Raw genomic sequence first — 13,567 nt, forward strand, 5'->3', positions numbered from 1 at the left:
GAATAGATTATTTTATTTTCGATTGTTAACAAGTACGTAAATCAAATTGCATGTATTTTGTATTTACATAAGTAAGCTATTAAGTGAGTATTAAAGATATTCCGAAATAAATTTGTAGATGCGTGCTTATTTACTTTAACTGAGCCTTTTATTGTTTAAAAAACATCATATTTTTCGTTAGAAGTGTCTCCGATTAAACTTTATAATTTATTCATAGGTATAATAATAAATAAATAATAATAAAAATAAAATGGCCATCTTAGTTGGACAGGACGTAATTAAATTACTTGGCCAAACTTTAATAACCACGCCACAAGTTGAAAGAAAAAATTGCAGAGCGTTATTCCTTGAATCATTGTCATTATATTAAAAACAAACTTGTTATTATACTTTTCACAACAATTAGGTTATACGTGCCCAATTTTTCGAAAATGACGCAAAAAATTCGACGTGTATGTCCGTTGTTTTTTTTTTCACAGACTTGCAAAAGACTTATTCAGCCAATAGTCACCTCAAGATTAATAAAGTCATATACAGGGTGATTCACAATTTATCCAAAAAAATTTGGAAATAGATACGTCATGAAAAATGGAGTCAATATCGTAAACAAATTTTTTGTAAAGTCCTTATAGTTTCCGTGGAAAAATTTATTGAAGGGGTAGTATTCTCAACCTTTACATAGCCGTGCTACTGTACTATCTAGCGTCATTCGCCCACGTGGCTCCAGGCGATTCCGAATGCTGAAATCCGATTTTAGTATTATCGTTGTCGCGATAGTGTTTACATTAGTTTTTTAAGTGTCAAAAATGGCTTACGTGTAGGCATAGCAACCCATTTTAATATCTTTTTAATTTATGGTGAACATACATCTGTATTATGGTGAAGCATTTGTGTTATAGTGGAGCAAGACAACATTGGTGTTAGTTCGTAGAAACCCAAACAACCTTCCAAACCAATTTAATAGCAAACTAATTCTTTCCCAAACCGAAGGGGGATGAAATAAAAATCATTCGTTTTACGTCTTAGTTAAGTTCCCTGGCACATCTGAGTTTTTATTTTTCCATTTCACAGCTTCTTTGAATACGATTTTGTAACGAAACTGATAATTTTAATCCTGTAGGCATGTTGTTGATTCATTTTCTTCGACGGCCTTCATAATATCTTCTAGCTTGTAAAAATTAAGAATGCACATTCCATAATTTAAAGTTTAATAAATAAATTCTTAACATACTTGCTTAGGTCGACATTATATGTCGATTAAAGTTGTAATACCTCCCAAATCCTTACATATTTGATAAGAAATATGCATCTACACTTGCTTCCTTGACTTTCCTTTCCTCTTTGAAGAAGACTTTAATCTTGTATAATGCCACATAACATACTACATTTGTTTAATACCCATGCATCGAGGACCATTTAGTTCTAAACTCGTTTATCTTGCTACTTTAGCCCTAGTACAAATGTTCTGCGTAAGTAATCAAATATTTATTAAAATAATTTAAATCTAACAAGAAATTTAACATGTATTTGCATTTTGCAACGTACAAAGACATTCAAGTTCACGTTACCAAGTTGAATCAGATGGAGTTTCGGCTGATGTCGAACAACCTAAATTCCCTCTGAAAATCGGCACCCAGAACTTGTCTCGGAAACAGATCAACTAGAACTTCCAGTGGATAGTGAATAACCAGAACAGAACTGAACAAATCTGTGAATCTTCTGCAGTCGAACAACTAGAAGTTCCAGTTGAGGATGAAAATCCAGAACTTCCCTTAGAGTCGAACAACGTAAAATTCCTTCTGAAATCGGAGAACCACAGCTTTCAGTTGAGAGAGAACATCCAGAATTTCCCTCAGAAACCATGAAATTCCTTCTGAAATCGGAGAACCACAGCTTTCAGTTGAGAGAGAACATCCAGAATTTCCCTCAGAAACCATGAAATTCCTTCTGAAATCGAATGATTAGAACTTCCTTCAGATAAGGTCCTGAAATTCCTGCAGAATGAATATTCTACCGCGGAAACATTGAGGATGTTACTTTAGTGATGAGGTTATGTCGCAAAAAATGTTTACAAGTGATACAAATACTTTAAAGAAGGCAGAGAAAGCGTTAAGGACGAAAAGCTTCCCAGACGACCATCAACGTCAACTGATGAACAACACGTTAATCAAATCAAAGATCTTGTCGCTCGAAAACAGTCGATTAACAATAACAGACCATTTTGATACTGTTGACGTTTCAAACGGTTCGGTAAATAACATTTTAAAAGATTTGTTGTGCTTTAAAAGCGTCAAATCTCGTTTGGTTCCAAAAACGCTCAACTTTTTGGAACCAAGCGTCGCGTTGACATTTGCAAAGCAATGATTTCTACTACCAAGATCTCATGAAGCTCATCATTGTTGAACACGAGACTTGGATCTACGATTACGATCGGAAACAGCCGATCAATCCAGTGAATATCGTGCAAAAGGTGAACCAAGACCGAAAAACCCACGCCAAAATCACTCATAAATCAAGGTCGGAATTATGGACAGACAACACTTGGTTTTGCATCATGGTAAGGCACCGGCTAACACAACATTGATAATTCGATACCATTGCGCCAAAAATTCAGCTCATATCGTCCCACAACCACCGTATTCGCCTGATTTAGCACCGAGTGACTTCTGGTATCCCCTAAACTCAAAAGACCACTCCGTGGACACCGTTTCGACTCGATCGAGGAAATAAAAGCCGAATCGACGAAAACATTGAAGACTATACCGGAAAAGGACTTTTCAGACTGTTTCGAGAGTTCAAAGAGACTTAGGTGGGTATTACGAAATTGATTTGGAAGCATAAATAAAGATTTTTTATTTTTTAAACTTTACCTTATCTTTTGGACAACATGGTAGGAATGTGTTTTGGTAAAAATGTAAGAACTTTGTAGATATAGGGCATTCCATCCATACCACTGAGGTCGAGACCAAACCATTTTTAATTTTCCTGATTTTTTGTTATTATAGTACCTATTTAGAATAGCTTTCATGAATTTTTTCAAATTTTTATTACAACCCCTCAACACACAAAATGACATTTCATTAAATTGTTTTATTTGCCAGAGGTGAATAAAATAACAAACCGACTAAATTTGTGTACACCTTATCAATTAATTCAATTTCAATGGAATATTTTTTGTACAATTACAAAAATACTTTTAAAAAGTAAGTAAATAAAGTGATAAAGTATTTGTTTCTGTGTAAGCGTTTAGCAAGTAATTGATAATTTTCATTTTTGTCCTCCTTCTACCTTCTGATAATAAAAAATACAAATTCTTCTAACCAAATGAGTCGCAGAGTTGTTTTGAAAACAATATTCAGTGTTTCTACCTACTGTGTTTCATAAGCGAAGCGCAATATCCAGGACTTTCATGCATTTTCTGGTAGGTAAGAATTTCGCGCAAAATCTAAAACTAAGAGTAATCTCTTAAGTGCTTTAATTATAGAGATAAATATCTATAACTTTTTGTACCATTTTGAGATCATTTAGCATACTGCACAAATTGATATCTTGCAAGCACCACTTTTCGGGTGGTATAAAAACCTACGGAATTACCAAGCTGAGCATGCTCTCCTTCAGTTGTGAGTTGAAGCTACAATGAAGAGCTCCATTGCCATTGCAGCCTTTGCACTGACTCTTTTTGTAAGTATATGTATACAGAAATTCATTGGTTTATTTAACGCGTATATATAATGGTACAGCTAAGTGAAGTTATAAGAAAAGTTATATTCGTCTTTTTACATTATTTGAAATAATGTGGACACATTTACCACTTTTACTCTTCAGGTCAGTGTACAAGGGCACGCTATTGATATTGATAAATTCAGAGTAGACTCGGATGATGGGTTTGAAGTCGATTTTAAAATTGACATGCATGGAGGTGAATTAGAAGAGCACCTTAGGGCTCCAGAACAACCTGAACACCACATGGCTCCAGAAGAACCTGAACACCAGAGAGCTCCTGAAGAACCAGAGCATCACAGAGCTCCCAAACAACCTGAACACCAAAGGGCTCCCGAACAACCAGAACACCACAGGGCTCCCGAACAACCAGAACAGCACAGGGTTCCCGAACAACCAAAACATCACAGGGCTCCTGAACATGCAGAATACCACAGGGTTCCCGAACAACCAAAACATCACAGGGCTCCCGAACAGCCAGAATACCACAGGGCAACCGAACAACCTGAACACCATAGGGCTCCCGAACAACCTGAACATTACAGGGCTCCCGAACAACCAGAACACCATAGAGCTCACGAGCAACCTGAACATCACAGGGCTCCTGAACAACCTGAAAACCACAGGGCTCCCGAACAACCAGAATACCATAGAGCTCACGAGCAACCTAAACATCACAGGGCTCCCGAACAATCTGAACACCACAGGGCTCCCGAACAACCAGAACACCACAGGGCTCCCGAACAACCAGAACACCACAGGATTCCAGAACAACCAAAACATCACAGGGCTCCCGAACAGCCAGAATACCACAGGGTTCCCGAACAACCAAAACATCACAGGGCTCCCGAACAGCCAGAATACCACAGGGCACCCGAACAACCTGAACACCATAGGGCTCCCGAACAACCTGAACATCACAGGGCTCCCGAACAACCAGAACACCATAGAGCTCACGAGCAACCTGAACATAACAGGGCTCCTGAACAACCTGAACATCACAGGGCTCCCGAACAACGAGAACAGCACAGGGCTCCCGAACAACCTGAACATCACAAGGCTCCCGAACAACTAGAACACCACAGGTCTCCCAAACAACCAGAACACCACAGGGCTCCCGAACAACCAGAACACCACAGAGCACCCGAGCAACCTGAACATCATAGGGCTCCCGAACAACCAGAACACCACAGATCTCCCGAACAACCAGAACACCACAGAGCTCCAGAACAACCTCAACATCATAGGGCTCCCGAACAACCAGAATACCATAAAGCTCCCGAACAACCTGAACATCACAGGACTCCAGAACAACCAGAACAACACAGGGCTCCCGAACAACCTGAACACCACAGGGCCCCCGAACAACCTGAACACCAAAGGGCTCCCAAACAACCTGAACACCACAGGATTCCCGAACAATATGAACATCACAGGGCTCCCGAACAATATGAACATCACATGGCTCCCGAACAACCTGAACATCACAGAGCTCCCGAACAACCAAAACATCACAGGGCTCCCGAACAGCCAGAATACCACAGGGTTCCCGAACAACCAAAACATCACAGGGCTCCCGAACAGCCAGAATACCACAGGGCACCCGAACAACCAGAACACCATAGGGCTCCCGAACAACCTGAACATCACAGGGCTCCCGAACAACCAGAACACCATAGAGCTCACGAGCAACCTGAACATCACAGGGCTCCCGAACAATCTGAACACCACAAGGCTCCCGAACAAACAGAACACCACAGGGCTGCCGAACAACCTGAACATCACAGGGCTCCCGAACAACCAGAACACCATAGAGCTCACGAGCAACCTGAACATCACAGGGCTCCCGAACAATCTGAACACCACAAGGCTCCCGAACAAACAGAACACCACAGGGCTCCCGAACAACCTGAACATCACAGGGCTCCCGAACAACCAGAACACCATAGAGCTCACGAGCAACCTGAACATCACAGGGCTCCCGAACAATCTGAACACCACAAGGCTCCCGAACAAACAGAACACCACAGGGCTGCCGAACAACCTGAACATCACAGGGCTCCCGAACAACCAGAACACCATAGAGCTCACGAGCAACTTGAGCCTCACAGGGCCCCCGAACAACCTGAACCATACAGAGCTGCCGAACAACCTGAACATCACAGGGCTCTCGAACAGCCAGAACACCACAGGGCAGCCGAACAACCGACACACCACATGGCTCCCGAACAACCTGAACATCACAGGGCTCCCGAACAGCCAGAACACTACAGGGCACCAGAGCAACTTGAACATCATAGGGCTCCCGAACAACCAGAACACTATAAAGCTCCCGAACAACCTGAACACAACAGGGCTCCCGAACAACCTGAACACCACAGGGCTGCCGAACAATCTGTACATCACAGGACTCCCGAACAATCTGAACATCACAGGGCTCCCGAACAACGAGAACAACACAGGGCTCCCGAACAACCTGAACATCACAAGGCTCCCGAACAACTAGAACACCACAGGGCTCCCAAACAACCAGAACACTACAGGGCTCCCGAACAACCAGAACACCACAGAACTCCCGAACAACCAGAACACCACAGAGCTCCAGAACAACCTCAACATCATAGGGCTCCCGAACAACCAGAATACCATAGAGCTCCCGAACAACCTGAACATCACAGGACTCCAGAACAACCAGAACAACACAGGGCTCCCGAANTTGCAAAAGACTTATTCAGCCAATAGTCACCTCAAGATTAATAAAGTCATATACAGGGTGATTCACAATTTATCCAAAAAAGTTTGGAAATAGATACGTCATGAAAAATGGAGTCAATATCGTAGACAAATTTTTTGTAAAATCCTTATAGCTTCCGAGGAAAAAATTATTGAAGGTGTAGTATTTTCAACCTTTACATCGCCGGGCCTTTACATTTACTCTAGTCCCTAGCGTCATTCGCTCACGTGGCTCCAGGCGATTCCGAATACTGAAATCCGATTTTAGTATTATCGTTGTTGCGATAGTGTTTGCAATAGTTTTTTAAGTGTCAAAAATGGCTTACGTGTAGGCATAGCAACCCGGAGTTCATGGATATCGTTTTAATTTATGGTGAAGCAAGACAACATTTGTGTTATTTCATAGAAACCCAAATGTCTTCAATAACCTTCAAAAGCAATTTAATAGCGAACTAATTCTTTCCCAAACCGAAACGGGATGGAATAAAAATCATTCGTTTTACGTCCCGAGTAAATTCCATGTCACATCTGAATTTTTATTTCCCCATTTCACAGCTTCTTTGAATATAATCTTGTAACGAAACTGATAATTTTAATCCTGTAGGCATATTGTTGATTTATTTTCTTCGACGGCCTTCATAATATCTTCCAGCTTGTAAAATTTAAGAATGCACATTCCATAATTTAAAGTTTAATAAATAAATTCTTAACATACTTGCTTAGGTCGACATTATATGTCGATTAAACTTGTAATACCTCCCAAATCCTTACATATTTGATAAGAAATATGCGTCTACACCTGTTTCCTTGACTTTCTTTTCCTCTTTGAAGAAGACTTTATTCTTGTATAATCCCACAAAACATACTACATTTGTACAATACTCATGCATCGAGGATAACCACCATTTAGTTCTAAACTCGTGTATCTACTTTAGCCTGGTACAAATTTTCTGCGTAAGTAATCAAATATTTATTAAAATAATTTAAATCTAACAAGAAATTTAACATGTATTTGCATTTTGCAACGTACAAAGACATTCAAGTTCACGTTACCAAGTTGAATCAGATGGAGCATCCCGAACAACCAGAACACCACAGAGCTCCAGAACAACCTCAACATCATAGGGCTCCCGAACAACCAGAATACCATAGAGCTCCCGAACAACCTGAACATCACAGGACTCCAGAACAACCAGAACAACACAGGGTTCCCGAACAACCTGAACACCACAGGGCCCCCGAACAACCTGAACACCACAGGGCTCCCAAACAACCTGAACACCACAGGATTCCCGAACAACATGAACATCACAGGGCTCCCGAACAACCTGAACATCACAGGGCCCCCGAACAACCACAGAGCTCCCGGACAGCCAGAGCACCACAGAGCTCCCGAACAGCCAGAACACCATTAGGCTCCTGAGTAGCCTGAAGAGCCCAGAGCCCAAGAACAACCAAAGAAAGCGCGTTTGTTTTATTTCTTCTAAAAAGTATATTTATCGGAAACGATTTAAGAAAAAACAAATAAAAACAAATTTTGAATCTATGTATCTATTATATTTCATCAAAATGAAATTCGATCTATCAAGAATTGTATGTGATATTAAAGTTTGTTATTTTTCTGCAACTTATTTAAAAATTTATTTTATTACAAACAATATGTATAATAATACCTTAATCAAACATCGAAAAATTAATTTCGTCTTATTTCAAACTTAAACATATCAATTTATTGAAAATGTAATAACTTTTCAATATTAATATGCCAATTCTAAAAAAACACATGAAAATATCAATTTGTAGACAGTTTTACGTGGAATTCAATCAATTTATTGCTACTTTCATGACTAAATCGTATTTTGAAAGTATGACAAAAACTTGCACTTTTTAAATGAAGCTCTAGGCTACGAATTTATACGAGATGATTAATATAAACAGAGAAAATAAAACAATTTGTTTCCAAATACTATGGAATCTATAAGAATTTCAAAATTCTCTACCCATGCTTAATAAAAAATTATGGACATATAAATAAAAAGGTGCGTAGAACGAAAAAAACGATCAATAATATCAACTGATTTGTCGGACTAGCTGGCCCTGCAAGATCCACCCCAAGTAAAAATCCTACCTACGTCCATGTGAATACTCAATAATGTATCAGTTTCTGTCCACACCCGATTGAGTAAAATTTTCACTCTATTAGTATAAGTATGAATGAAATTATTGCATCAGAAATGAGTTTTACTCAAATCCGAGTTACTGCTAACTATCAATTGAGTGACTTTTGACTCTATTCTGAGTATGTATATAAAACCAATTTAAAGTTGAGTTTTTCTCTATGATTTAAATTTAACTATTATTGAGTCATTTTTTACTCAGACTTGATTTTTAATTAACTAAATATTGAGTTCAAAAATAAATCACTCATAAATGATTAATTAGGATATACAGGGTGTCCCATAATTACGTGTACAACAGAGAACCACAGGCAGGTTTAGGCCAATTATTTTTATTTTTATTTGCTAACTTTTCTATTTAAACAAATAAGTGAGGAAAACAGTTTTTTCACTTTGCAGGGAAAACCATCAATTTTAGCGAAAAGTGACTCACAGACAGCTTATAGGGAGTAAAATTATCTACAAAATGAGACTTATTAAAATAAAACCTATGACAAGTTGAGGGTTTTGTCATACTTCAAAGGTGTGCCAAAAGTGGGCGCTGTAGGTGTAAAAGATATGAATTTTAAGCCTCTGTACAGGCTTAATTTTCAACCAAACATGGTTCTGAAAGCGTCATTGTAATCGACCTATTAAAAAATATCACCGTTCTTTTGACATTAACATTCTCAAATTGAGCATTAAAAAATTCTAGTAAGTACTATTTCTGAAGATTCTTAAGACTTAAAAAATAATTAAGTAGAATAAAATGTATAGTAAGAAGATATTCGGTATCAATTTCCATGTATATATCTATATATTAAATTGAAGGACCTTCTATAATACGTTTGTATCGAATTTGAATTTGAATATAAGCAAAAATGTATTGATTTCATAAGCTAACCATTTTCCACAAACTTCAAATTTAAATCGTGCATTCCGTTCAACTGAAAAAGTGATAAGAGAATCATTTTTTACGAAATTAGGCAACTTATTGTCTATTTTACCCAAGTCTAATGTGAAGCATGTAAATCATACTCTACCCAGAGATTTGAGACACCCGGTATACTTTGAATAGGTTACCACTTGTTGTGTATTGTACGTAGGCGGATATCTTGAATTATTAAGCAATAATGACATTTTTAGGTCAGCGCAGAAGTCCATGATATCACGATGATGAGGTAGATATTGACATTCAAATTGAAACACACTCTGAAGAAAATCCAGAAGGCCCCAGAGCTCCAGGAGAACCTAGAGCTCATGAAAATCCTGAACACCCGGAAGATCCAAGGGCTCCAGAAGATCCAGAAAACCCCAGAGCTCCTCAAGATCCAGAAGATCCTAGAGCTCCTGAACATCCAGAAGATCCCAGAGCCCCTGAAGACCCTGAAGATCCTAGAGCCCCAGAAGATCCAGAAGACCCTAGGGCCCCCGATGATCCTGAAGAACCCAGGGCCCCTGAAGATCCTGAAGACCCCAGAGCCCCTGAAGATCCTGAAAGACCCCAGAGCCCCTGAAGATCCTGAAAGACCCCAGAGGCCCTGAAGATCCTGAAGACCCCAGGGCCCCTTAAGATCCGGAACATCCTGAAGGGCCTAGAGTACCAGATGATCCCGAGGTTACATTCATTCTAGCCGCTGATGAACCCAGAACACCAGATGATCCAGAAGACCCCAGGGCTCCTGAAGGTCCAGAAGATCCTGACGTCCCCAGGGCCCCCGAATATCCTGAAGACCCCAGGGCTCCAGAAGAACCAGAACACCCAGAAGATCCTAGAGCTCCAGAAGAGAAGCATATATCATTCTTTAGCTTCTTCGGCTTTTAATTCACTCATAAATTAAATTTGTTTTATTTCCACTACATATAAATAAAATATCAATAATGTAAATCTATATGTAGGGACCTACCCAAAAATAAACGAATTACTAAATTACCGTCATTAAATTACTAAAAAAACATGTAACGTCGATTTTTTTTTACATTCGAAAGTATAAAAACAAATACCTATATAGTATCTACTCATTCATATACATATGTAGGTATCTACTAAAAATGCTTAAATATGTAAAACAGGTCTCGGTTTTTTTATTTTGGTCAATTTATTCCTATCAATTCTGCCAAAATTGGTCAACCTGTTTCTTTATTTATTTTTTAATTTATAAAATAGTACATATTAATTACGATGACACTTACTCATTGAAGGTTAATGTAGAGATTAAAATTTTATTGATATACTTTTTGGAAATATTGGATGGTTATTCCGAATAACCATCCATTATTCCATGGCTAATTCGTCCAATAAAATTGATAAGTCACCGCTAATCCATCGATCACGTCTCCATTATTATTTTTGATGACTTTCTGAATGCACATTTATTTCACGTCTATTGTTCGCTGAGATTTGCAGGTTAGATTTTTCTCAACTTTTTAACCCTTTTTATATTTAAACATATTTTGCGATTCAAACTAGACATCAGTAAAAGAATAACACAACAAACAGACGACGGTACATATGTAAATTTCACCTGTTTTTGTAGCACCTAGCACCCTTTCTTAGATGTGACAATAATTATAATAGAAATAGCTAAAATCGTTGCCTCTCATTTTGTTGTCATCGCATTATTTATACTTTGTTTCTTTCAACGTTGTATTTACACAAAGTGCAGTTACACTGTTTACCACGGAGCGTAACTTAGTGTTGTGAAAGAACAAACCTTAAATAATCGGTTCACAATAGAGATGAGAAATCCGGTTCATTTTGTTGACCCGGTTCACTGGTTCCGGTTCCTCATACGGAGCCGGTTCAGTGAGCCGGCTCAATTGGGCCGAATTTGTCATGACTATCCCTTCCCTTCTTTTCTTTCTAGTACACTGCTACCCCTAGATAAATGATACTACTGCGACTCGTGTAGCCGAGTGAATGTATTGCGTAGCTTACTTAATAAAATTATTAAACAGATTCATAAAATAGATTGTTTAATAGAATTATGTATTATTTTGAAAAAATAGCAAATAATACAAATAATATACCCAATACCTGCACTGTATGAATTGTGCGAATACGGGTGCACTACTCTTGATTTCGGGGTCACCACTTCCGACATTCGATGAAAAGATCCGAGAGCCGGGACGGATCTTTGGAACTTTAGGAGGAACCGGTTCACTCGGCTCAGTACAAAGAGCCGGTTCAGTGAACCGAATCAGTCATGTTGCGCCCATCTCTAGTTCACATTCACAATCTTGACACTCTTGACAGAGTCAGTTCAGTTAATTTGACATTTCGTGTGACTAAATAATTTTTTGTTGGATGTTTTTAATTTATATAATTTTATTTGCAGACACTCTATTTTCAATTTTTTTTTTGTTTCGATGTTTAGAGAATCTGTAGCTATTTTTGGGTAAGCAGAAATTCTACTTTTCTTGATAAATATAAGTAAAATTTTCATGTGCTACTTTCAAGATCAACATCGTTTTAGCACTTTATTTTTATTTACAATTTGTCCCAATTGCATAATAATTCTATGTTTTTCAACAGTTTAAGCACTAAAAGAAAAATCTATTCGATTTTTTTGAGGTATGCCCTACAAAAAAATGTGTGATGTCTACAAAAAAAATAAAGGAAATGCTGGTCTGGAAGGAATACAATTTCAATTAGATCTGCTTATCATATCTTTCTTAAATGCCTTTCGAAACCTTAAAAACTGGAGAGTCTCGACAGAGGATGAAGAAGCTGGTAAATTCGATGATGTTGTGATAAAATTATCAGAAGAAGCCGCTATCCTAATTCAAGCTAAATGTAAAGCGAAGAAAAATGTTACGAAAGAGCAACTCTTATCTACAAACTGCAAAAATTGCGACTTCAGCTTACCGAAATATTTCTTCTCACATCTCAAGGATATCAAGGAAAAATTTAGAGAAAAAACTATTATTATCTGTACTGATACAAATATTGATGGGAAGGGTTTACAGAACTGTTTAACCCGTCATAGTGTTGACTCGGACCACGTTCTGTACTACGAAGGTGGAAATCAATCATTTTGTATGTTTAACGATAACATTTTGGCAGATTTAAAGACAAGTGCAGAGGTTTACCTCGATAAAAATTTACAAGGCAGAGGCATCGATAAGGCAGTGATAACTGATGAAAATGTGAAAGATTTCCTTAGAAATTTACAAATTTTTCCAAATTATCCCAGCGGAAATGAACTGCACAAAATTATTGAACAATTACTGTCCCTTTTGAGTGATTTAAGTTTATACCGAACGATATCCTACCACGAAATCTACAGAAAAATCGAGGAATGGTTCAAGCAACCGAAAGGCGAATATTTGACGGATACCCGCGCCAAGGCGATGTTCTGCGAAATAAAAAGTGATAAATATTGTGAATCGTTAAAAGACTATTGTGTATCGTTTGAAAACCATTTCGACTTAACAGACTCGAGCACAGTGTTTCATGTCACCGGTAAAGGAGGATATTTGATGCGAGTGTTGAAAATATACCGTTCTTTGCATGACGGTAAAAGCAGAAAATTGTATGTGAATCCTGATGATGACACTGAAGTGCAGAAACAGGTAATAGAAGCATTTGAGCTGCACAGGTATACCTTTTTGATAATAGTTTGGTCGAGTTTTATGGAGCAAAGCATAATGGGTGGTAAATTAAAGGGTATATTAGAGAAGTATAGGTATAAAAAGGTAGTTTTGATAGCTGATAGTGACGCTACACTGACAGGATTGGGAGACGTTTTCCAAGTGGACGGATATGTGACATTCGCAGATCTTTCAAAGGATTATCGAGAGATGCTGTTAAAGAACAAAAACGTCATTTTCCAAGGGGAGACGATAAGTCTTGAAAATTTATTGCATGTGCACTCGACTGAGGATTATGCGAGATCTTTAAATTCAACGATGCTAGAAAAACTCATTAGAGGGGAACGAATCAAAGTGGGGACGCT

The 13,567-nt window shown here is 38.3% G+C and overlaps 2 protein-coding genes across 2 annotated transcripts; both read left to right on the plus strand.

The window, feature by feature from the left end:
- Window positions 1-2,383: 2,383 nt before the first annotated feature.
- On the plus strand, window positions 2,384-6,462 carry LOC111691793 (putative protein FAM47C). Its single transcript, XM_023455145.1, has 2 exons — window positions 2,384-2,557; window positions 3,826-6,462. Exons 1-2 carry the CDS (start codon window positions 2,384-2,386, stop codon window positions 6,460-6,462), a joined length of 2,811 nt encoding a protein of 936 aa, XP_023310913.1.
- A 997-nt stretch (window positions 6,463-7,459) lies between these two features.
- On the plus strand, window positions 7,460-7,876 carry LOC111691794 (carboxypeptidase Y-like). Its single transcript, XM_023455146.1, has one exon. It carries the CDS (start codon window positions 7,460-7,462, stop codon window positions 7,874-7,876), a length of 417 nt encoding a protein of 138 aa, XP_023310914.1.
- Window positions 7,877-13,567: the final 5,691 nt, after the last annotated feature.

This window comes from Anoplophora glabripennis, unplaced genomic scaffold (genome assembly GCF_000390285.2).
Source record: "Anoplophora glabripennis isolate ALB-LARVAE unplaced genomic scaffold, Agla_2.0 scaffold554, whole genome shotgun sequence".
Classification (NCBI taxonomy): Eukaryota; Metazoa; Arthropoda; class Insecta; order Coleoptera; family Cerambycidae; genus Anoplophora; species Anoplophora glabripennis.